The sequence below is a fragment of the Pimephales promelas genome, chromosome 1 (assembly GCF_988280905.1).
Source record: "Pimephales promelas chromosome 1, fPimPro1.hap1.1, whole genome shotgun sequence".
Taxonomy (NCBI): Eukaryota; Metazoa; Chordata; class Actinopteri; order Cypriniformes; family Leuciscidae; genus Pimephales; species Pimephales promelas.
In genome coordinates this window covers 19050128-19077122 of record NC_142769.1, presented here as the reverse complement: position 1 = coordinate 19077122, position 26995 = coordinate 19050128, and the positions used below count along the sequence as shown (strand labels likewise).

Sequence of the window (26995 nt, the reverse complement as noted above, 5' to 3'; positions counted from 1 at the left end):
ATGAAATTAACTGAATTCTCACAATGTGGAATTTATTTTCACAATGTGAAAAGCCGAGTAAGTGGGCTGTGAAAAGTGATCTCTGTTTTTCAGGAAGTCAAGGCGTCAGCTATGGCTGTGCGATATACCGATTATGGATCGTGAACGATTAACAAAAAGGGATCGTAGTATCGCGCCCTGTCCCAATTACAACGCCACGTATATCACGTTTAGCATCACAGCGTGACATTCCACTTCTTCATCATCACGTATTAGCATTGTTTTAAAGCCTTGCCTGTTAAACTTTTTATTCACGCTGTTCCGAGATACGCTTTTCTGAGAACGCACACACTAAAATCCGTCATGGACTAGGTTCTCTTTCGCGTCTTATTGCGTTTAACTGTTGAATACAAGGTAAACATCAACAACTTTTATGTTTTACAAACATCTTTTGAACTTAAGTGAGTGTAAAAAGTTCGGATGCGAGTCCGTGTATAGAATGTATTTGGTCTTAAAGTGACAGCAGCCTAATAAACCTGCTGTTATCTGTGTCTTTTATGTTCAGACAATGAGAAAATCACTCACTGCTCTCGACTGAATGACTTTAGCAGCTTTATTAAGAATCAGTGTATATTTCATTCATACAGTGAAGTCTATGTAGTATTTTATTTTTATATTTGTTTATTCAATTTCTTGAATGATACTGTCAAATACACCAATGGTAGCTGTAAAAAAAATCATTTGTATCTTATATTTGTATAGTCCTATTATTTGTAATTTGCATATTTATTCTTATTTTTAATAACAAAGATAAAATAAAGTGAAATCATATTTTGGCTGTATCGCCCTCCCTTAATTTGGCCTAAATGGTCTGGGATTTTGTTACCTTGTAAGGCTACATCTTAAATTTAAACTTAAATTTGAATTACACCAACATGAAGAAGAATCGTGATAAGATTGTCATACTGCCTGAAAATTATATATTTTATACACATATATATGTATACATGTGTGTTTGCCATATCGCCCACCCCAAGCATCAGCTAAAGAAACAAGCTATTTAATTTTGATAAAAGATTACAAAGACATTTTTTTCACAGTAAGACCAGAAAGGTATATTAATAAAGAAAATTGGTTCAATTTTAATTCCATGTTGACTTTTAAGGTAAAGAAAATCTATTAAATTTAAATATAGGGCTACAACCAGTGTTTTTTCCACTTTTATCTCGAGAATATTAAGCATCTAGTTAAAACACAAGTTAAATTCTACATGCCAACAATGGTGTCGCTTTCAAGTCTAACTCATATTCATACTCATATTCATAATAAAACTATCCCATTACTATTAAAATACCTTAAATACATTAGATGGTCACATTGTAGCAAACCCCAAACATTCCATGGCTTCACTACACTATTAGTAAGACAAATAAAATAAAAGCTTAATAAATAACACTAAATCCAGAGCCCAAAAACATACGTCTAGATCGTGGACGGCTTGTGCCGTTCCTCTTGCCTTTTACACTATTATAGACTCCAAAAATCTTGTAAACAGTTTCGAAATGACACTATCAGCTTTGTGCAAGTTAGAGCACTGTGCGTTGTTAGTCGCTTTTGGACCATAAAGTAGTAATCTGTCAGCTTTGTAACATGCTACACTTAAAAGCATGAAGCATGCCTCCACATAGCACATCATCTGCTGGACAGTCAAACTTACATAATGTATTCACACAGTTTTCAAATACATTATGGAAAATGATTGACCGCATCAGGGTTTGGTACAGCTGTAGTGATCATGATTTAACTTAGAAGATGAAAGCATGAATTCACTGACGATGGATCTCCACAGGTATTTTGTATTAAAGGCAATAGCCTATGGAATGCATGACCTACTCTCTCGCCAAGAATATACACCACCACAGTTAACACTGCGAGCAAAGAGCATGAAAAGGTGCTGCTAACCAGCTAGTTTAATATTTAAATTGCTATAAATTGCAATACGTCTGTCTAAAAGTTGAACCTTTCAACTCTATGATTCACATTTGCTTGCGCAAATCTGCGTCCAAGTCACATTTTGGAAAAATAAACCTTTAATCTATAGCATACTAATGAATAACCTTACAAGAATGTTTCAAGAACACTAAAGTTTGATCAGGGTTTCTACGCTGCGTTGGTCATTTCATCAGTGAGTTCAGCCATAATGTCATGCAGCCAAATGTCCCGTTCTTCTTGTGAAGTGTCCACCAAGAAGATCACCACTTTCCGGTCCCAGGGCTGTGACGCCTCCTGCACCGATTCCAGCTGGGCTACCAGGGGCTTCTTCTCAACGTGGTTCCTGAACACAATGGAGGCTTCCTCAGACCACTGCCTGGGTTTCACACCTGGAAAGATCAGACACACTTTTAGATCTACTGCACTTTGGTTTTCGTTACATAACAGAATGCAAAAAGTCATAGTTGAAATCGCCGCATGAAAATAAGGAGCAGTTCTGATGTGAGCTCTTTCAAGATTCACATCATGCATGCAGCCCATATGAGTCAGGGACTTTGACAAGGCTCTTTGGAAACAGGAGTGATACAGCACACAGTCTGTTAGTACTTTGGTAAGTGACCTGAATTTGGAAAAGAGTATTAAAGGAGTAGTTCACTTTAAAAAAAAAAACTTTTGCTGATAATTTACTCACCCCCATGTCATCCAAGATGTCCATGTCATTCTTTCTTCAGTCGAAAAGAAATGAAGGTTTTTGATGAAAACATTCCAGCATTTTTCTCCATATAATGCACTTCAATGGGAACCAAACGGTTCAAGGCCCAAAAGACACTTTCAGTGCAAACTGCAAACTGTTCAAAGGGCTTTAAACGATTCCAGATGATGAATAGGGGTCTTATCAAGCGAAACGATCGCTCATTTAAAAAAATAAATAACAAAGTTTAAGTTTTATAAGCTCAAATGCTCACCTTGCTCTGTTCTGTGATGCACATTCGTGACTCTCCTGTTCGAACTCATTCAATCATTCAACAAATCTTCTGAGTCAATTCATTCATTTTCGTTCGTTGAATGAACCAAATGACACGAAAAAAGATTCGAACAGGAGAGTCACGAACGTGCATCACAGAACAGAGCAAGGTGAGCATTTGAGCTTATAAAACTTAAACTTTGTTATTTATTTATTAAATGAGCGATCGTTTCGCTTGATAAGACCCTTATTCATCGTCTGGAATCGTTTAAAGCCCTTTGAACAGTTTGCAGTTTGCACTGAAAGTGTCTTTTGGGCCTTGAACCGTTTGGTTCCCACTGAAGTTCATTATATGGAGAAAAATGCTGGAATGTTTTCATCAAAAACCTTAATTTCTTTTCGACTGAAGAAAGAATGACATGGAAATCTTGGATGACATGGGGGTGAGTAAATTATCAGCAAAAGTTTTTTTAAAAGTGAATTACTCCTTTAATAATCAGTCAACTATCTACAAAAGCAATTCCCTTTCTTCTTCTAGTGTTGTTCTCCTTCAGCTTCTTTTATCCTGCCAGGTATTTTTTTATTTCACTCATTCCATTTAAAAGAAACTAATTGGATTACAGTTTTGAAAACTAAATTTTTATTATTATTTATATAGTCTAGTAAAATAGGTTGAGGACAGTAAGATCTGGCAAAGTTGAATTTTTAGCAGGCATTACACATTTCAGTGTCACATGATTCCTTATATATATATTAGGGCTGTCAAATGATTAATCGCGATTAATCGCATCCAAAATAAATGTTTGTGTTTACATATATAATATATATATATATATATATATATATATATATATATGAAGAGTTCAGATGCAAAAGCCTCTAAGTGCCATTTGAAATTTTCTTCTAGAATGATCATTTTTATCAAGCTTGTATATTTAAGTTCAGTGATTTCACTTAAATGGCCATGAAGATTACCTATTAATTGTTATTTAAGTGAAATTACTGAACTTAAATATACAAGCTTGATAAAAATGGTCATTTTAGAAGAAAATTTCAAATGGCATTTAGAGGCTTTTGCATCTGAACTCTTCATATATATACAAAATAATTATACACAGTGCACCCACATATATTATGTAAACACAAACTTTTATTTTGGATGCGATTAATCGTTTGACAGCCCTAATATATACAGTATACATTTTTGGGATGCAAACGAGTCCAAAACGATACTTTCATTTTTGGTACTTGCCAATAACGATACCTGTATTTTCATAGCATTTGTAATTTATATAATATTGGGTAAAGAAATCAAAAGAATATGGATAATTTTAGTTGGCTGAATTTGCTTAGTAAATATATATAACCTTCAGTTATTTTCATGCTAAATTAAGCCTTCTAAAATGTATTATATGAACTTCTGTTACTTTCACTGTTCATTCTATTGCTTTTCATTAAATATCACAGCACATTTAGAGCTGCTCCAGCAGGGCTCAGTGCTAAAGATTGGGTCAGTGGAGCTTATTGAATATTGTTGACGGAACATTTACAGGAAATGCATGGGATCATGGAAAAAAAGTCTCTTCTGAATGGATAATGAATAGATGGGGTTTGAGAGCTGATGAACAAGAAGTCTAAAACAGCCTTTTCAATAACTGAAAGAGCCTTTCTGACAGGAAATGAAGTGTACCAGCCAGCTGAGCAGTGATGGCCTGGAAGGGGAGCTGGCAGAACTCCTGGGTGAGGGGCCGGAGCTGGGTCCCGCTCACCAGCTCATGTTTGCCATAGTCCAGCTGAAACACTGAGACCAGACCATTGGTCAGAACTCCTTTCACCAACACACGGTACCAGCTGCAAAACAAAATAGAGGATGAGTGTCAGTCACATGACCTCACAGAACACCTCACAGAAATACCCAATGTCTCAGCGCAGGGTTTACATCAGACTTTATGCTGGTCGTCGTCTACCTATACCAGAGGTGTACAGCCTAGCAGAGATCAGCTCTAGCCCAAATTAAAGTCACCATTAAATCAAAACTGACAGTTCTTATGTTTTTATGTAATATTGCAGAATTTATTATAAATGTTTATATATCCATGCACATTATTTTTTTTTTATTCATGTGCCCTAGTTTAACAAAATAACTTCCCCTTGCTATGACTTCTCTACTCTGATGTTTAACTACTGCCGTGAGGGCGGAAAAAACTATCATTCACACATGACATCACAGTAATAGCAAACCACAATGGTCTAACAATACAATCAAATCCGGATTGGACAATATAAAACCCTGCCCTACATTTTTCTAGTTTCGAAAAGCTGTTTAACGCTATAATTGACTAGTGTAGCTTCCATTTCATGGCAAATTAAATACACTTGAACCAGGATCACTAGAAACTTTCAGGCATATACTGTATGTAGGATACCCCTGGCCTAGACGCGCAAGCAAAATGCAGACACTTACTTGTTTTCCACCTTGGCAGCACAAACCTGGTTCTTCTCCACTTTAAACGGTTTATCCTCCATCTTATTATAATGCAGAATCATCTCCCCCATCAAAACCACCAGTTTGTACATATCCTGCCATGGCTGTAGCACAAAGTGGCCAGGATGGCACGCCACTGAAACAAACACATCCATATTCTGCCCAATCTCAGGCAACTCCAGCAGTGGTGGAAGAGCCGGCTGTTTAGGCGGAGAGCCTGGAGGTGTGTCCTGGCTCCCCAGCGGTGATGACATCTTCTTGGGTGTGTGTGGGGCTTTATCAGTGCTGAGGCTGGAGGTCTGGATGGTGGCACTGATTGCCGGGGCGTTGAGGGCTTTCGAAGGCCCTCGGCTGCTTAAGAAAACATCCTTCTGGTGGTTCCACAGATCAGAGTCGGCCAGCTGTTGGTTTAAACTGGAGCTTGTGTCAATGAAGTTCTTGCTGGTGAAAAGATAAACATGAGCGAGACGTTTGTTCTCATCCACTTTAGTGATCTAGAAAATAAAAAAGCATGAGGTGTTTTTAGTGCTTCTTTTCTGCTGTTCTTTTAGGTGTCATTGCAGCAGTGAGCGGCCGGATATATTATACAGTCCTGAACACGACAAGCCATCATCTTCAAACTGCTAATTCTAAATTTAGTAAAGTTTTGTGGTTCATGAGCTGCTTGTTTCTGCAACTGAATAAAAAATAAAAAAATATTTTATTCTCACAAATAGATTTTTTTCTCCCAATTGCGAGTTATAAAGTCACAATAGCGAGATATTTTTATATATTTGTTAGATATCGCAATTGTTATAAAGTCCGATTCTGAGGAAAAAAGGCAAAAAAAATCTGCAAGTTTCTTAATTTTTTTATTCTGTGGCGGAAACTTCCATGCGTCATGAATGCAGTAACCCACTTACATATCTCTTCATATCAGTGTTGTTATTGTTCACTAAAACCATTCAAAATATTATATATGTAATTTTAAAAAAGCTGAAATAGAACTAAAATAGAAATATTAGATACTTAAAGTCCCCCTGTAGTAATCTTTGATCATCAATATGACATATTTAAACAAAAAATTCTTCATGCCTTAAATAGCTTGAATATAACTCTACACCCCTGCCTGATTTAGTATACGTGGTTCTATGAATATGCAAATTAGCCCCGCCTCCATTCACTCGTACCAGTTCAGAGATCCACTCGTTGACGATCCCACATTGACTTGATTGGTTACAAGGTAGTTTGTGACGTCAGAAAGAAAATACTCCACACAATGGTGCAGACTTATCAATTTGTACGTGGTTTGTCTTTTTAAAAACCCCTCATAGACATATAAACAACATAAAAAGCTGGATTTTCACCACAGGGAGATTTTAAAATTAAAATATTAAACAAAAATTTTAAATATTGCCATGGGAACTAACCGAAATAAATATGTTTATGTTCAAGTCCAAAAATGGAATAAAACTAAAATAAAATAAAAATTACTAAAGCTATATATATATACTGTATATATATATATATATATATATATATATATATATATATATATATATATATATAATTTAAAAACTACAAAGTACAATCTAAACTAACATTTTATATATATATATATATATATATATATATATATATATATATATATATTAGTTTTTTTTCTATAATTGCTATATAACTTGAATCTTTTGTTTTGTGAGAAAGTACTTTGTAAAAGTAGCTTGAAACCTTTTCACTTTTTTTTAAACCCATTTTTTCTTTACTGGAATTTGCCTCAGTTTTATACTTGTATCTTAAGTGCAAATGAAGTGAGATGAAATGTAAATGTGAAACCAGAGCAGCATTAGTATTTAACTGGCCTTCAAACTGCAGTCACTGCAGTGGAGAACCGTGTCTCTCAGCCACTGCACGGCGTCAGGAGTCCATGAGCCTCCACCCACAGGCAGATCTGCCAAACAACACTTCAGTGCCTGCAGAGGGACAAACATAGACAAACAAACTCACATATTAATCACCTAACAATTCAACTATACGTTCACTCACAAATTACTATTCTAATGTATTTAAGATTCTTCTTGTGGCTTGCAAAACTAGGAACTGGAAGATACTACTCGTAGGGCTGTGAAATGATTAATCGCGATTAATCGCATCCAAAATAAAAGTTTGTGTTTACATAATATACAGTATATGTGTGTAGTGTTTATAATTGCGATTCACGATTAATCGCGATTAATCGTTTCACAGCCCTACTACTTTGAAGTGTAATCAATGGTTTGGAATTATTGAAGAAATCCTGGTTATGGAGGAACTTAAATATATTCTAAAGATGAAAACTGGGAACTGACCGGAAAAGTGCTTAATATATAAAGAACGTAAAGACATCCTCAACTAAGTAAACAGTAATTGTTAAAGCAATGGTAAACCTCACCTGATTGGCTTTGTTGTTCTGTGTTTTCTTTTTCTCTCATTTGTTTGTATTTATGTATGTATATGTTCAGTGATATTTAAGAATATGCGCTGATATATATTTACAAGTGTACTGCTGTGTACGCTATGTAGCATATATTTGATATTTAATTCTTAAAAAAGTACTATTTTGTCATTTTTCATTTTGCTCCAAACCAGTTTGACTTCTTTGTTCTCATTATATTTATAGAAAAATGTCTATGCCACTATTTTTCCATACAATTAAAGTGAATGCTGCTCATGGACAGCCGTGGATAATATGATAAAACAAAAGCAGACTGAACATAAAGTCATATTTTGGAACGTATTTGGAACATTTTGAGGCCAAAATTACTGTTTACAAACAGGCTATTCGCCTTCAGGCACTTAATTCAAATGTAACTAAAAATAACCCAAAACTGCTGACACAACCCACTACACTTAGTGGTTAACGTCTCTTTGCCATCATTAGCTGTTGTCTGACCTGGGTCGGGGTGGACATGAGGTCACGTAGTAAAGAAGGGGGGATCTCTCTCAACTCAATGACCTCTACCGACGCTTGGACGCCTATGTCCACAAACAAGATGTCCAGCACCCGGCTGCCATGCAGGTTAGTTATCTAGGACAAAACCACAGTGGACACAGTTATAGTGTGGACACATCAGGAATGATATTTGTGAGAAGTTTAAAGAGATCACCTCAGATTATTTCAACAATAATTATTATTTTCATTTAAGGAACCAGACAATGATTTAGTGAATTTAAATGTAATCTGCACTCACATTCACAATATGTTAATTACTATAATCAGGAGATCACTGACTTTGTCTTTGTCAAACTCATAATTACAGGTAGGAAACTCATAATTTTTTGAACTTCTCTCATTTGACCATTACACCATCATGCAACAACTAACAAAATTATAGTGGCTTCAATACTTAAAAGATTAGTAGTTTGCTATTTTTATGTTTGATATGTCATTTTTATAGTATATTATATATATAAAGAACGGCCCAAAAGTTTAGGGTCAGTACGAATTTTTTATGTTTTTAATGAAGTCTCCTATTTTCATCAAGACTGCATTTATTTGATAAAAACTACAGTAAATAAGTAATATTGTGAAATATTATTTAAAATAGATGCTTTCCATTTGAACAGTTTTGATTTATTCTAAAATGAAAATTAATTTTAAATGAAATTTAAAAATGAAAAATAAATTAAAATGAATTTTAATTCATTTTAAAATGAAATTTAAATGAAAATGAAAAATAAAATTAAAATGGATTTTAATTTATTTTAAAATGAAATTTATTCCTGTGATCAAAGCTGCATTTTTAGCATTATTACTCCAGTCTTCAGCGTCACATGATCCTCGTTCTAATATGCTGATTAGGTGCATTAAGAAATCAAGAAACATTGATGTTGATCAATGTTGTTTATTACCAATATTTGGGGATAACCATACATAAAGTCAGGATTCTTTGATAATATGAACATTTTAGATGAATTTTGTATAATTTTCTTTCAAAAAATCTTACTGATCTTTCCAAATATTTTAAAGCTAGTATTAGATATTAATTTATGCACTAATGCAGCATTTTGATGTCATAACCAACAAAGCTAGAGAACCATTTTGACATAACAAATGTCTGAGTCAGCAAAATCTCTGAATTGTGATCTCACAATGTCAGCAATTCCAACACAATGTGAAAGCAGCATTCATGATGCATGAGGGAACAATTCTATTTTCAGTGAAATTTACTTACAGGATTGCAGTAGTCATTAACTAGTTTAAGTAAATGTTTTAAAATCTGGTGCAGTAAATATATATATATATATATATATATATATTTCACTCTGGAATTGATAGCAGACTCACCTCCACCCGGGACCATTTGCCTTTAAATCTAGCCAAACAATTTTTGCCGCAGAAAGGCCGTGAAACCAGTGACTCTGACGTGACCTTTCATAGGGAAAAATACACGTGAGCATATCCTATCTGCCATACAACAGGAGGATACATATCATAAAAATGGGCATCACGGTACTCTACAGTGTGCTATATGCAATATGCTGCAGTAAACAATGAACAATTACCATTTAAATCAATCTGATATATACACTGTAATGAGTTCTATCACACAATCCGTGCCAGCAGGTAACTATTTACTAGGGATTATGTACTTGACGCCTGCTAATCCCATAATCCCAATCTGTCTATTTTGGCCTCCTCGCCTCCTCTGAAGAAGTCCCTAGCAACATATTTGAAGCTACACATTTGGAGATTATGCTTGTTGCCATTTGTGTTACCTGGGAGTGGAAGTAGTTTTCAGTCTTCTCCAGAATTTCGTTGAGTTTAGTCAGGCCTCTGGAGGGCACCTGACAGTAGATCGTCCCATCTGAACAAACACTGGTCACACTCACATTCATATAGGCACTGTTCACCTACGACAGAATACAAATACCGGTACATGTTATTTATATGTTAAAAGCCCAAGAATATAACTTGACATTTTTTTTGTGGCTTTAGTATGATTATGAAAGAAATTAAAACTAATAAATATGAATGAATACTGAATTTATTCAGCAAAGTTGCATTAAATTGATCAAAAGTGACAATATAGACATTTGTAATGTTAAAAAAGTAGAATGTAAAAGAAAGAAAAAAATGATCACGGTTTTCACAAAAATATTAAGCAGCACAAATGTTTTCAACATAAATAAATAATACGAACTGTTTCTTGAGTACCACAACAGACAAACACAGACAAAGACAGACACAGACAGACACACCACAGTTTCCTCAGTTTTTTGATTGGTAGTGTATTGATAATACAGCAGATCCATTCCTAAAATTTGATTGGCCAAATGTCTTTCCAAAAGTGCTGATATAATATAGTGTCGAAGTTACGACGTCACTCTGTAGGCCAAAACGCGGAAGTGAGTTAGCATTTTAGCACTTCCGGTTCCCTCGCTCTAAAGTCTATGGGTTTTTTGAATGGGTTTTTGCTAAATCACCCAAAGCCTCTAAATATTTTCACGTTTTCATCTGACATAAAACACACCAGTTATAACCTGCTTGTGGTTTTTAAACTTTATTGTGTGTGCTTGTGTTTTTTTTAAAACTTCATATAGGCTTCAAAATGTATAAATTTTTGATTAACTTGTAAAGATTATCTTGATAGACAAAAAGTGTAAGGGTCACAACTCTTTGTTAAACACAGATCTTATTTTTTGTGATTTTCCAAAAGTCTATGGGGAAAATGCATAGCTTTTCGATCGAGGGAACCCATCCGCTGCTAGCTTCCGAGTTGTCCTAAATAGTGACGTCTTCACTTCAGCACTCTATTGGTATAAGTACATAATAGTATAAGTACTGTATGATGATATTTTCAAGATTTTTGTACATGCTACTTTTGGACTACCATGGTACTCTTTATGTACTCTGACATCTGTCCCATGGCGCCAGCACAGCATATTTTGGATAAGAGGGTGTTTCATTGATTGTAATATCAAACACTTGTATTTTTGGTTACCTTTAAGGGACTCTCTAAGGATCTGTCTTGCAGAGCTTTCATACAGGCAGCATTGATGTTGATATCATCATCTTGTGATGTGTCATACAACACCACCAGAGGCACTTCCTCGCGCTCTAATATCTCAGCCAATAAGATCTTGCCAGTGGCCATAGAGTCAAACCTCTTCAGTACTGCCTGCTCATGACTGAATGACTCCAGGCCTGAAACGTTAATATAACAGAAACATTAGAACAGATCAGATGTGAAACTACTTTATTTTGTCACAGAGAGTTCTGAATGCAAATTTTACCTGCCAGTTTACATTTGGTAGCTTGGAAAGGTAATCTATAAAACTTTTGATGTAACTCAAATAGTTTGCTCTTGCTGATAACTTCGGAAAAGCCATAATCCACGTAGTACACCTGTTTAAAAATCAACATAAAAGTGCAGTAATAATTATTAAAACAGCATTACCTTATTTATGATAAATAAATATATTACACAAAATGATCACAGATCAAAACAGCCTCAGTTTTTTAACAATACACTGTAAACGGCACTAGACCAGTGGTTCTCAACCAGGGGACCGGGACCCACTAGGGGGGCTCAGCAAACGAGGGCCACTAGATAGCTTAAAATGATTTTTAATAAGAAAAAAAAACAAGATGAAATACACCAACGACTGTCACTCAGAATTTTAAAAGTATGACTTCTAGACTTGGAAGTCATGGAAATTATTTGAAAACCAGCAGCTTTGTCATTACAGCAGAAACATCAAACATATCTTATATGGCGCTACTTTGAATATTGTCTTGGACAATAAGAAAAAAAGGTTAAAAGTTAAAAAGGTTGAGAACCACTACACTATACTACAATACTCATTTGTGATCTTAATAACGCAATAACAACAATAACGCACCTTGACCTTGTCGGCTATGACCTCACACACTTGTGCCCGGGTGATCTCCTCCTCTTCCTCAGCACGTGCGGCTGTCAGCTGACCTGGTAATGGTGAGGTCAGCACCATCTTGGTGTTCTCCTGCCTATAGAACTCTCTCATTTCATCTTCTAACTTTTCCTGCGCCTTGGAGTAACCTTCACCTATGTACCTACAAATAAACACACACACACGAACACACACTTTACAACAGTAAGTACAACAGTGCCCGCTAACTTTTACAGTTCCAAACTTTTTTTTTCTCCCCAGCTTTTCCAAAAATTCTCTGATCCAATCCAACCTCTTCTGAGATGAATTGAAACATTATTAGTTGATTTAAAGAAGAGAAGTGTTTTTTTTTCTTGAGGAAAGAAAATGTGCCACTCTGTTTATTACCAAAATGCAAAATTTGTAACAATGGTATCTGTTTTCTAGTTTTATATCAGGCATGAGAAGAGTCAAACCTCTCATGAACTGCTTAAAGGGTTAGTTCACCCAAAAATGAAAATTCTGTCAGTATTTACTCACCCTCACGTTGTTCCAACCCCGTAAGACCTTCGTTCGTCTTCGGAACACAAATTAAGATATTTAAGATATTAAGATCGCTCCTGCATACTAGTCCGTAGGCTTCTTGAGGGACTGGCTCTTGCTGTCCCCGAAAAGTCATTTAAGACATTGTTAAAATAGTCCAAGTGACTACAGGGGCTCAATCTTAAGTTTATCAAACGACGAGAACACTTTTGTGCGCAAAAAAACAACAAAAATGACGACTTTATTTCAACTATTCGTTTATTTCTCCCTCTGCGCGAGTCAGGTTACTAGTTTAATAGGGTAGGCTTCTGTTATTGTACGTCACACGCATCACACACACATGACCAGCGTCGGCCAATAGTGAGCCTACGTGTGACGTAGCTCTACGCAATCACACTACGTTAACTGACTTACAGGCTCATGGAAAAGGAAGTGAATAGTTGAAATAAAGTCGTTATTTTTGTTGTTTTTTTGCGCACCAAAGTGTTCTCGTCGTTTGATTCACTTGGACTATTTTAACGATGTCTTTAATGACTTTTCGGGGACAGCAAGAGCCAGTCCCTCAATGTCCCTACTGTATGCAGGAGCGATCTTAATATCTTAAATATCTTAATTTGTGTTCCGAAGATGAACGAAGGTCTTACGGGGTTGGAACAACATGAGGGTGAGTAAATACTGACAGAATTTTCATTTTTGGGTGAACTAACCCTTTAAGGATTGTGACCTTAAAACGCACCTCAGAATGACGCTGTTTGTGTCACTTGCTTCAACCACCAGAACAGAAGGGTACTCCTCTCTAGGAATGACAAGAGGGGGAACAGTCTGGCAGCTCAAACGGAGCTCTGTTGTCTCTGCCGTCTCTGAGCCAGACAATCCCGACTGGTTACGGTTCTCATCCTCCACTACTTTTGCATACAGAATTGCTCTTTTGGGGTTGTCTGGCATGGGGTAGTCAATCGTGCATATATCTGAAAGCAGGGTGAGATGGTCCAGCACAAACTCTGGCAGCTTACATTTATATGTGTCCTGATATAGTTTAGGCAGAGCGTGGGCCCACAGACCACTGCTGTATTTCAAGAGCAACTCTCCAAGCTTCTGCTTGAGGTCCGAGGATAGAGCCTTGGGGGACGCCGGAGAGCTTGATTTGGAGGTTTTTTGAATCTGAGGTTTTTTGTGATGAGATGGGGATTTGTCATGTGTGGAGGGTGTAGCAGCACTAGGTGGTGTAATCTGGCTAGTTTCTTTAGCAGGGTACAGGAGCAACTCTTGAGGTTTGCTGCTGCATGGTTTCTCAACCTGTAAACCAAACAAAAAGACAGCATTATTATTCAAAGGACTACACAGACCTAATTTATTATAATAAATGTATCTTTTTGGGAGCCCTATTATAATGTTAGTTGAGCTTTTTGAGCCAAAAATAGTCCATTTATTTTTCCTGACCTATTTCCATTCTCTCTCGTACCCAAAATGTGTAGAGCTGTAAGTGCTAAACGCAGCCAGGATCAACAACAGAACAGGGAAACGTGGGTTTTGGATTACTGGGTTTGGATTTCTGATTTCAAAATGATGTTTTTGAGTCTCAGGATGTTTTCAGACCTGTAGATAGTTTGCTGTGCACTGTCACCTTTATTCGGTTTACATGTTATGGTAAAGGCTACATTTCAGAGTATCACAAAATGTGTTTATGCATGTCACAAGCAGTGTTGGGTAAGTTACTCTAAAAACGTAATTAATTACTAGTTACTAATTACCTCTTCAACAGTGTAATTAGATTACTCTCTCTAAAAAGTATTTAATTACTTTTAATTACTAATTACTTTAAAAATCCCATATCAATCTCAACCAGCTGAATAATACAAGGATAGACATGAATCTGTTTTAATTCTTTCAAATAAATACTATAAAATTGCACGAATTATCCTTAAACAGACCAAGATGGAGAAGGTTACATTATAAAAACATACTTTTTAGCATCAGACAATACATTTTGATGTTAAACCCACTATTGTTTTATGTCTGATCTCATGACATTTCACACTTTTTTCATACATATTTTACAATAATTCATACGAATTTGTACAAGTGCGGTCGTCATATTTAGACACCTCATAAAATGCAGACGAATTACATCAGAAGTAACTGTAATTAAATTACAGATAAATTAAGAGTAATCCCTTACTTTACATTTTCAAGGGAAAAGTAATTAAATTACAGTAACTAATTACTTAGTAATTAGTTACACCCAACACTGGTCACAAGTAAGCAAAACTGTCCTAGACTGTCTAAGATGGACTGAAATATTAGCTCCGAATAGCTGTCATTACATATGCACTTACAGTATAAATGTAAATAAGCCTTGATTCCCACTCTAATATTTATATCATATATAATTTATCCGTTAGAGCATAAATTAGTGCTTTACCGGGACAGCGTTCTTGTATTCTTCACCCGTATTGGACATTTTAATATAAAGCAGTAATGTGCTCACCCACAGAATTAGACACTACCGTTCTTTTACATAATGCATAAAGCTTGTTTGGTTAGTCTGTTGAGTTGGATTGCTATGGTACTCCAAGAGAACCGCTCCAGAGAACTTCCGCTCTCAGAACTTGATTTTGGACTGAGTATTTTGGTGTGGATCCAAGTGTGATTGGCGCATTAAACGTTCATAAACAAACAGAAGGGAATGGAGAAAACATGGCAAGTTCTGAAACAGGCACTCCAAACGAGTCAAGTGTGAAAACGCCTTTAGTTTTAATACATGGTCTTTTTGGTCTGCCGAGGACATTTTATGTTTTGAAAGTTACCATTTTTTACAATTTCATAAGCATATTCTCATGACTTGATCCCTTTAATTCCACAATTAATACATAGTGCTAACTATGGGCTAAACAGGATATATCTATAAACTTACAGTACAAATGTGAGTCCAATTTTCCAGATCTTTAAGGGCTTCGCTGGGTAGATCTTGTTTATAATGCTCTCGATACAGCTGAGGCAGCTTGGATACCCAGAGGCCATTGCTGTGCTTGTTAAGAACCTCTTTAAGACGGGACTGCACCAGCTTGGGACTGTAAGGCGCAGAATGAGGCAGTCTGGGTTTTGCTGGAGTTGTGTTTTCATTGAGGTTAGAAGGAGCTAGAAATATCAACAACATACATTTTGCAGCTTAGTAACAATTCTGAATTGACAAACCATAAACTAAAACTAAAAACAGATGCTTGATATTTTGATTGCAGAGTGAATTTGCAGTAAATCCCCACAAATAAAGATTATTTATGTACATAAAAGGGTCATTTTTTTCAGACAAATATGACTTTCTATTTCAGACAATTTTCTGAGGTGAACTATCGCTTTAAGATATAACTAACAGCAACATCAGAATTCAGAACTGAATGCATGTTGACCTGCGATGTCCCTCTGTGTAACAGCAGGAGCTTTTTCATGCTCGAGGCAGAAGACGACTGTTTTCTTTTCATCCTTAATGAACATCCCATGCCTGAAATGTTTTCTGGGAGAGGAAGTTGCTATGGACTCCAGTATAATTGAATAACTCCAGAATAACCTTTGAAGGAGCTTCTTGTGAATAATAATGTTTAGGCGGTTTGCATATCTAACACTTTTCCACCCAACGGATACTCACCATTGCTCTGCTGTGAATTTCGGGAGAGATGGGTATGGACTTCTTTCTGAAATCTGGAAGGAAGGGTCATCCTTTTGTCTGATCTACAAAAAAAACAACAAAAGAAAAACAACAAGAGATTGTAGAACAGGTAATATCTGTAAAATATAAAATTTGTGGATAAAAGATGCCCTTTTGGAACGATTATATACGAGAACGATTACAACTTAAGGCCCGTTCACACCAGTGATGATAACTATAACGATAACGATAAAGATATAGTTCTAAAAATCTTTCAAAATAAATAGAAAAAGAATAGCAGAGTCCACACCACAACTATAACGGCAGAGAGGAACGATATCATTCGCATTACTTTTCGAACGTTTTTTTTTTTCAATTGATGAACAATAAAAATAATGAGAGCCAATCAGAGTCCATCCTGCTTTAAAGAGCTAAACTGCAGAGCATGCTTAGAATAAACATAATGATTGTGTCCGCTGGTGAGGACAATTATACAGTTATCGCTATACAGTAGTTCTCTTAATAGTTATCGTTCTTGGTGTGAGCGGCTTTTTAGTGTCTTTCCCCTTAGATTTCATTTGTTGATGGAGTGTATCAAATATTATAAAAGAGCCAAGAACCAAACTCAGACCTAATAAGGTTACAAAAATAACCCAGTTCTGATTTTGGTCCAAAAGAAGGACCCTCGGTCCATATTTTTTACTCAGGCCACTTGTTTTTTGGGGAACTATCCCTTTAAAAGCTACAGGATGAGAGGAAAATGATGCAAAATAGAATTATGTTACAGAAATAATACTATTATAGCAAATACTACTTAGTGAATACAAATTTGCTTCCTAATACTGCATTATTGCTTGGTTATCCCCCTAATCGTTAAATAATTGGCCGGCCGAATACAGCACAATAGCCTAAAACAGTTTTCATAAACTCAACGGACAGCCGCAACATACAACTAATACAAGCAGACATTTTGGCAAAGTGCTGCAGCGTGATAAAGCAGGGGTGTGGAGGTCTTATTGCATATGATTCTAGGTGTCAGATGAACCAAAATCCCCCTCACGCTGTGCCAAAGGGAAAGTGCTGATTCATTTTGGACTGGTTTAGAATGGCTAATCTGTGAGAGAATGGAGGGAGGATTAACAAACCCCAGTACACCCGCTTAACTCTGCCACCCTCATCTGTACCCTCACAGCCATTGTGTGTGTGCCACAGTAAGCGATACAGAACACAATTCTAAAGAGTGAGGTCAGTTGTTTGCTCTCAATGATTTTTGGCTGAAGTGATCTCTCACACACACACACAGGCAACATCCTCCATTCGATTGCTGAACAAGCACTGCTGAAATGCTCTGTTATTGCCAATTAAATCCGACACCATCAACAGCTAGAGACAACCAGTTGCTTAACTGGAAAATTAAGAGTCTGTGAAGAAATAAAGAGCTTGGCATTTCTGTTTACTCATTAGGACTTGATTTGTATTCTCAGCTACCAGCTCAGCAAAAGGCTGCTCACACAATGGGAGCACTTCTTTTATTATATATGTATATTATACATGGATCTTTCGATATATGAATTTTCATTTTCTTTCTAATTAAACGTGAATTAATCTCTTAATCTGGCTATAATATACGTTTTACCTATCAATTCCAATTGGCATGCTTTTTTTTCTTTTGAGTCTTTCACCTTTCTGAAGGAAGGGAGGGTTTTCTTGTGGGTGTGTTTGGGGGTGTGTTGTGGAGTCTGCCGCCTTTCCCATCAGGCTGGGCGTCCTTCATGCTTCCTGTTCGAGTGTCTCCATGACCCCCTCCATGACTTCCACCTCGCCACACACGTCCTCGATGATCGGGCTGTCTCAGAGATGTCCTTGGCTTTGCTATGAAGGAGATGAGACAATATATAAATCAAAAAAGTATAATCATATCTCAAAATAATACACTATTAGGCCACATCCACAAGACAGAATTTGAGTCTCCTGTAACCCAGTAACAGTGTATGATACAGTGTCTCCTTAGTGTCTTTCCTTACTTGTACTAACAATTTCTGTCAAGATACCGCCATTAAAGGAGAACTCCGGCGAACAATGAACCTTTGGTCTAATAAAACATCGGTACCTAGTCAATCGTTATCTGATATTTGTTTTCTTGATAATCGAATGTAAAGAGTTTTATCTCTAAAAACTGTTTAGCGTATAATGCTAGTAATGGGGGCATTGACTAAGTAAAAAGAAATCGCTACTTTATACCACTAACAAGGCTCAAAATAGCCCCACACTAACGCAGTAACATAATGAGGGTCCCTACATGCAAAACGAAGCATTGAGAACTTTGTAAGTGTACAGACCGTTTAATAAGAAGATACTTTATGAAGACAGTTCACTTCGTGTATACAGACAGGTGCCATCTTAAAAGATAGATAAGTCGATCCCCGAACGCGGTTCATACAGTTCAGAAGTTCGCTGAACTTCATACAGCTCAGATCACTCAGCACGACGTTCGGGGATCGACTTATCGAGACTATTTTTTAAGATGGCTCCTGTCTGTATACACGAAGTGAACTGTCTTCATAAAGTATCTTCTTATTAAACGGTCTGTACACTTACAAAGTTCTCAATGCTTCGTTTTGCATGTATGGAGCCTCATTATGTTACTGCGTTAGTGTGGGGCTATTTTGAGCCTTGTTAGTGGTATAAACTAGCGATTTCTTTTACTTAGTCAATGCCCCCAGTACTAGCATTATACGCTAAACAGTTTTTAGAGATAAAACTCTTTACAATGGATTATCATGAAAACAAATCTCAGAGAACGATTGACTAGGTACCGATGTTTTATTAGACCAAAGGTTCATTGTTCGCCGGAGTTCTCCTTTAAAGCACACTTTCTCACATGGACAGTAGTATTATTACAGGATATCACACTGTGTTTACACTGGATGCAAAATCTTTTCATTCAATGGGTGATTGGAGTGTAACCTGAGACCAGATCAGTCCAATTCATGCTGGTTTAGTGAACCAGTTCAATGGGTTCACTAAAAAGAAATCCAAAGAAGAACTAAAAAGAACAAATTGTTCACGAATCAGATATAACTGCTTCTCTAATGAAGGAGAGCTATGTCAGGTGAATGTCAAGATTTTCAGTGAATTATGGCTTAGATATCTCTCTGTTTGTTACAAAAACTGTAATATAGCTTCATAAGACTTGGAATATTGTGCATGAATCATATGAACCACTTGTATGGTGCACTTGTATGGTGGAGCACCCTTTGTGCTCCATTTCTGATTTTTTGTTTCATGGAAGAAAGAAAAACATACATGTTGTGAAAATACATCAGGGACATCAAACTATAACAGATTTTTTAGATTTTGGGGTGAAATATCCCTTTAAAATAGAGCCAGGCCGATATATCGGCATTTTCCAAACTATCGGTATCGGCAGTTATATTGGCCGATAAATTAATATTTCAAAAATAAAATAAAAACGGACCAAACACGCTTCAACCATGTCAAGTTGGAGTGTTGGACTTGTATAGTTTGTCCACCAGAGGGCACTCTACATCGTCCCTGTTGGCAACACTCGTTTATAACGCGCAAAACGTTCTAGCTAACCACAAAGCTAGCTAAAGCCACTATTATCAGTGGAATTTAATGAGCTTTGTTAATTAATTAATGAGGTTTGGTTCCTCCTCTGTTCTGTTGCGACAATAAAAGAAACAAGTTTCTTTTTAAAATGCATTATCATATTATTTAAATTGAAACTCATATATAACTACCAATAACTAATGTTAGGGAAATCTGTTAATGTTTTGTTGTGCGTTACTGAAAAAAATAAAATAAAAAATATCGGCCGATATCGGAATATCGGATTTTACAACCATCAAATATTTGTATCGGTATCGGCCTTCAAAATCCTTTATTGTCGGGCTCTACTTTAAAAGTCATCCGACCAACTATAAAACATTAGCTATGTCACTTTGTTAAGCTTAAATCTAGTTGATACCTTAATATCAAACAGGATTGTAAGCTAGAACAAACGTCAGTATGTCAGTGTGCTTCACAAACAATCAGTGCACTTTATCAGATAATCTAGAGGTATTACTCTGCACATTCTACAACAAAAGAACCATGAAGTTTCTGGAAACCCACTGCACAGCAGCATTATCACTAGAAATGAGGACATGAAACAAAAATATTACTCTCCTCTATATACATTCTTGAAAACAAAGCATATGGAATACGACAACAGCACATTTACATAGTATCAGTCAACCAGAGATGATGACTTAAAACCCATACTGTCTCAGCATGACATCATACCACTAACCTGACTGTCACAGAATGACATCGTACCTTCCAGCTGACTGCTTTCTAAAAGTGCGAGACGTCGAGGTGGCAGCAATTTAACACTTATATCACTGTCTAGATTCCACAGGCTGATAGTTTCTACAAGACAGCAGACAATGAGCTAAGAAGAGAGAACCACATCAGCAGCGGTTGAGTGCTTAAATAGAGGATGAGGGAAGAAAGAAAAAAAGAAACCGTTTCAGATCATCCTCCCCTGAACAGCCACGCAGGCTCTATTGTACCTCTCCACAACACCGCAGTCTCCAGACCTCCCTCTCTCTACCGCTTTCTCTCTCTCTAGGTCAATACAGATGCCTGCTTTCTGCTGTATCACGGCAAGCAGCTGATCAAGGGACAGTGTGAGTTTAAAAGAGCCGGAGCTGACTGTGAGTTTGCAGTTCCCAGACCAGTTGCAAACTGTTGTTAGATCTGAATGATCTAATGCAGAGCTATATTCTTAGTACATCCAGAACTGTGCTCACATCCTCAGAGGAGTTTAAATAGGCCATATGCACAACCAAAAAAGACACAAGATGCACAGGACATTAGATAATGCCCTCTATATAATGTCTTCTGGTTAACACATTAAAAGAAGTGATGCGTCTACACAGTCGCAATTGTGCAACAAAACTGAAATATAAACAAGAAAAAAACTTAATATACTTGATTTCTAGGGGTGTAACGGTTCACAAAATTCACGGTTCGGTCACGGTTTGGTACGGTTCGGTACGTTTACGGTTTTTTTCGGTACGCTTTGGTTACAGTTATGATTGGGTACGTTTTTTTAAATTATATTTTTATTAAACCTAACATCATAAAGTATGATTTTTTTTTTTTTACTTTGAGCAATGATGGAGCTATACTTGACTTTTCTTAGGTTCAATACGAATATGTGTATCGTTACACCCCTATTGATTTCTATTGAAAGGTGTATGTCATGTATTTTAAATACATTTGTAATTACACATTTGTAATGATTTAGTACATTTAAAATAATATATTAGCTTTATTGAATAACACACTACAGTTATAATCAAGAACTTCAATAAGTGGTTATCAAAATAAGTGTACTTCTTTAAAGCACGGCAAAAGATAATTCAAACATAATGGTTTATAATGTACTTTAAAGGGATTCTCCACTCTTTTTGGAAATAGGCTCATTTTACCTCTCCCCCAGAGTTAAACAGTTGAGTTTTACTGTTTTCAAATCCATTCAGCCGATTTTCTGATATTTAGAAGAATGTCAGTAACCAGACATTTTCTGGTCTCATTGACTTCCATAGTAGGAAAAAATATATACTATGGAAGTCAATGAGACCAGAAACTGTCTGATTACTGATATTCTTCTAAATATCAGGAAATCGGCTGAATTGATTCGAAAACGGTGAAACTCAACTGTTTAACTCTGGGGAGTTGTAAAATGAGCCAATTTCCAAAAAAGGTGGAGTATCCCTTTAAGTAAAAACCTTTAGCATACATCATCTATATGAAGTCTTCTGGTCTAGTCTATCATACATGATGTGTTTAGTCGGTCCACCATTAAATAAACAAAACTGATGCGAGTGATCTCACCGTTTAGTACAAGAGGAGCTGCAAGTTTGACTCTCATTTGACAGTTCACCACCTGAGGTCGGCCGGTCTTCTTGGCCGTGCGCTGTCGGGCTGCAAACTTAGTAATGTGGGCCATCTCGTTCCCCGTGGTAGCATGGCACACCACCTATGGGTTTTAAACCATTTAACATTTTAGTATTCACATTTACCTGCTGAATTAGTGAATTTGAAAAGGTAAGTGAGAGTCTTACCTCTCCAGACTGCCCTTTTTCCAGTTTCACGACCAAAGGCATGCTGTGCAGGAGGGCATCCAGTGTGGCATATCCCATCTGTTTATACGGTATGTGCTCACCCGTCAAGTCTTTATACTCTACCTGCAGGTCGGACAGTGACACGCCACTCTTACTGGACTGGAGCACCGCCCGTACCATCTTCTTTACCAGTTCTTCATCCGCCATCTTAAAAACAATACAAAGTCACAGTTTTGGATTTGGTTTTGAGAGACCTCCATTAAAAAGTTTGGGGTTTGTAAGACTTCTTAATGTTTTTTTTTGTTTTTTTTTTTAAAGAAGCCTCTTTTGCTCACCAATGCTGAATTTATTTGATAAAATAATATACTACAAAACTAATAGTAATATTGTGAAATTGTTAGGGTTTTATTTTGCTCTATGGACTGTTTATTTGCTGTTCTCCTTCCGTTTACTGCTTGTGATTCATTTCTGTTTCCTAAGTTACTGATTAAGCCTTAGTTTGAGGTCTAGCTGTGTTTGAAATCATATACCCTCCCTCATTCACTATTCTCCACCAATACAGTCCACTTGAAGGAGTGAATGAAAACAAGTGAGTGAATTCGGACACTGAGCACGCCTGAAGGGCTGCCGCTTTTCCGTAGTTTTTGCTTGCTGTTTACGTAATAATCATTGAGAATTGAAACTTAGCAAATTGGCAGCTCCAGTAGTAATGAGAAGATTTATCTTGAACTCTGTCATGGAAACTAACATGTATAAACCGAAATTAGTCAATTTAATAATTATTTTAAAAGGAAGTTATACCTGTATGATATTACGCTTTAGGTAATGATGAGCTTCACCTGTGTTTCATTTAGCTCAATTTGTATTTAAGCCATGTTTCAGTTTCTCCTGTGGTTCTAGTTTATGTATTGTGTGATATTGTTCCTGTGATTATTCCAATGTTTTGTATAGTCTAATAAATACTATTGTTTATGTCCTATTCGTTTTCTCTGTGCGCTGCTACCATCAGACACATGACAGAAATATTTTGACAATCTAAAACTGTTTTCTATTTTAATATATTTTAAAATGTAATTTATTCCTGTAATGACAAAGCTGAATTTTCAGCATAATTTCTCCAGTCTTCAGTCATATGATCCTGCAGGAATCATTATAATACACTGATTTGCTGCTCAGGTAACATTTTTTTTTTTTTTTTTTTTTTACCAATTTAAAAGTATTTGCATTCACTTTTGATCAATTTAATGCATCCTTTCTTAATAAAAGTATTAATTTCTTTCAAAAAATATATTGTACTGAACTGACCCCAAACTTTTGAAAGGTTGTGTACTGCACATTTACATATATGATACAAATAAAACAATTTCACACCAACAGATCATTGAAAAGCCACATTAGAAGAAGATACCAGGCTATAAGGCTAGCCAGTCAGAGTATTAATGGATTTATGAGTTATGCTTCCTGCATTGATCTCATCTATGCTGAAGAGTGTTATTGATTACATGCAACACATAGAAAGCAACTAGACAACAATGACATTATCTGATCGCTGACAATCAGTTAAACTCTTTCGAGTAAACCGCATCAAGTCCAAAACTAACCAATGGCTAAGATCATGCAATTGCCATTATATTCATGTCATTTTATTCTCACATGGATATGGAGGTATTGCTGATGTGACTAATGAATTGCGCATTGCACATTGTATTCAGGACTAGCCGGTCACAACCAGTTACTCAGCATGAATGGATAATCACATTCACATTGTTTATTCTCTCATGTTCAAGAAAGCAAGAGTAAGAGCCAACCCCAGATCAGCAAGTAGCCTATACGTAGAGACCAGATTCAAACCCTTGTGAAAAGAGTACTATTCAAGAGTTTTGTACTTGAGTGTGATCTGAATATGTTTTCAGACACAACTGAAAATGTATTATATTGTCACGTTTTGGTTTTGTTCATGTCATGTTCCATGTTTGTCATGTGATCCTGCTGTCTTGTCATTTGTTAATCGTCTGTTCATTGTTCACAAGTGTCCCTTGTCTTGTCATTAATCTGTGTATCTGTGCCCTCATGTTTGCCGTGTGTCTTTGTTAAGTATTGTTTCCTGTGATCCTCTGTTGTGCAAGTCTATGTCCACGGTTTTGTTTCATGCCACGTCATGCTTTTGTGTTGTTTTGATCCTGTTATATGTTATTGTTGAATAAACTGCACTTGAGTTCTCTCGCTTCAACTTGCCTTCAGTGGATCCTTACATATGTTTTACACACCTTATTTACGTATATTGTCTTTGAAATATAGTTAAAGTGTACTGTTGTATGTTCTGACAAACATTTATAGTTTCTATTGACACTTGTATGTAATGTATTTAAATATATTTGTAATTACACATTTGTAATGATTAAGTTGCAGTTTAGTGCATTTGTACATTATAAAACATGAACTATAAATAACACACTACAGAGATGATCTTGTCTGTAATAAATACCATATATATATATATATATATATATATATATATATATATACAGTATATATGTATATATATATATATATATATTTACTAAACCATGACGCTTGAGTTGAGGTAATTGACAAGACATGCAAAATAGTGATAGCAGTGTCATGTTGTATGATAATTTGCCTAATATAACTTTTCTAAACAGCATAACAACTGGACTGCAAGACTTAGCTACTGGTAATTGTTGTGACCGTTCCTTTCCTTAAATTACATCCACAAGTGTCGTGGATCCGTGTTAAAAATGTCCGTGATATTTGCCAACACACCTGTAGCACAACGAGAGAGCATCAATCCCATAAACTGAAAGAGAAAGTAATAAGAGGTCAAAGCTCGAGAAACGACACGTACGGGAACGTTGACGACGTACTGCTGTTTTCAGGACTGATAGAGACACACCCTTTATCGTTGACAGCAGTCGCCATCAAAAACTATTTTAAATAGTATATTTTACACAGATCTTTTATACTTAAATGATTTGATTTAATTAACGTTCTATGAAAGTTGGTGTACAGCAAGATAGCTGACATAAAATGAATGATCTGTACAGTGAACGTGTGAAAGAATTTGACCAACTGTTGTCGCGAGCGTTGTCCGCTACCTAAGGACAATAAAGTCCCGAATATCTTACTATAAACTTGTTTTAAATGCATTTCAGTTTTATTTCACTGATTTGAACCGGGTGATTAGTCGCAGACTAGCTCACTGTCAATCAAATTTACATTAACAGATAGTAGAATAAACTGACAGTCGGACGCGCTTATTTTCTTCCACCAAAGCTGCTTTAATATAAAGCGGCGAGTCCATAAATTCCCACAATGTCTTGAGTCTTACCGCTCTATTGTGTGTGTGGCTCGGCCGTCCGGTTAAGATGACAGCGACTGGCTCTTTGACGCTAATCGCGGCCGGTGTCCTCCTCGCGGTCTGTCCCGCAGGCAGTCCCGACTCCCGCTGTCTGAAAGCTACTCACACTCACAACCATCCCATCTGTAATCAGTCACATACAACGCGCGTGCGCACTACACACAGCAGAAGCAGGTACCAGAACTGCCAGCTTACTGTACATGATTCAGACATAGGCTACTTTAGCATTTATGCCGTAGGCCTGTACACTATTGTACTGTTGTTTAACGGTTCCTTTACCCTGGTAATAAAACAGCATTCAAATGTTTTGGATATCTTCGGTTTAATCTCTTAAACGGTGGCGCTAGAACATTCTGTTGTTCGAAAAACGATGTTGTTTTCGAAGATAATTTGCTCGCAATTTACTGTGATTAACGTAGAAAATAGCGAATATTCGATGTGCAGTTTCAGTATTTGAAAGCTTTTATGAAAGCATATTCTAATCCTAATTCAACGTTCAATTTTTGGCATCAGTTTTGTAGACCATTAAAACAGTAGCTAAGCAGGATGATAACGCAGCTTCCACCAGAGGGCGCTTCAGAAACGCAAATGCCCAATTTAAACCTCAGGAATCAAGACTTAAAAATTGTAATTACAAAGAAAGGTTTATGATAAACTAATAGTAAAATTTTATATCTTTATGAACTAATTTTTATCTCTTAAAAGATTGAGATTGGGTCTATTACGACCAGCGTAGAACAACACCACTAACTCCGGTAAAGCGTTGATATCGTCTGAATAATAGAGAAACGTCACGCCCAATTGAATTTAAAATATATAGTGCTTAGTTAAAATAAAATTAAAATCTGACATTAGGCTACCCAGACATCGTTTAGAAACCAAAAGGTCTCATTAATATAATTGGCATCACCACATTTGACTTGTTTTTTTTTTTTTTTCTTTCTATGTCCATATAAGCATACACTGCTCGTTTAAAGGCAGATGCACAGACCAAAAAAAAAAA

General features: G+C 36.3%; 1 protein-coding gene across 3 annotated transcripts; it reads right to left on the bottom strand.

Moving 5' to 3' along the window:
* Positions 1-1023: 1023 nt before the first annotated feature.
* On the bottom strand, positions 1024-26093 carry tdrd7b (tudor domain containing 7 b). 3 transcript variants are annotated; one of them, XM_089128599.1, is made up of 18 exons: positions 25963-26093; positions 22614-22820; positions 22384-22528; positions 20818-20910; positions 18159-18348; positions 16477-16559; positions 15748-15971; positions 13570-14129; positions 12285-12474; positions 11676-11787; positions 11384-11586; positions 10158-10292; positions 9727-9810; positions 8332-8466; positions 7262-7372; positions 5400-5914; positions 4626-4786; positions 1024-2360 (listed from the first exon to the last, which is right to left on the bottom strand). In XM_089128599.1, the coding sequence occupies exons 2-18, from the start codon at positions 22818-22820 to the stop codon at positions 2140-2142; spliced, it is 3369 nt and encodes a 1122-aa protein (XP_088984725.1). In that variant the 5' UTR covers positions 25963-26093; the 3' UTR covers positions 1024-2139. The 3 variants fall into 3 exon arrangements, with proteins under 3 accessions (XP_088984725.1, XP_039525231.2, XP_088984720.1); XM_039669297.2 differs by lacking the exon at positions 20818-20910 and having other exon boundaries at positions 25963-26092; XM_089128594.1 differs by lacking the exons at positions 22384-22528; positions 22614-22820; positions 25963-26093 and having other exon boundaries at positions 20792-21030.
* Positions 26094-26995: the final 902 nt, after the last annotated feature.

Bases quoted from the DNA above. Each gene is read 5' to 3' on its own strand.
- tdrd7b (XM_089128599.1), bottom strand. From the start codon at position 22,820: ATGGCGGATGAAGAACTGGTAAAGAAGATGGTACGGGCGGTGCTCCAG. The intron at 15,972-16,476 runs GTGAGTATCCGT...TGATATTTCTAG, and splicing joins AAATTCACAGCAGAGCAATG to CTCCTTCTAACCTCAATGAA. The intron at 4,787-5,399 runs GTAAGTGTCTGC...TTTGTTTTGCAG, and splicing joins GCTGCCAAGGTGGAAAACAA to CTGGTACCGTGTGTTGGTGA.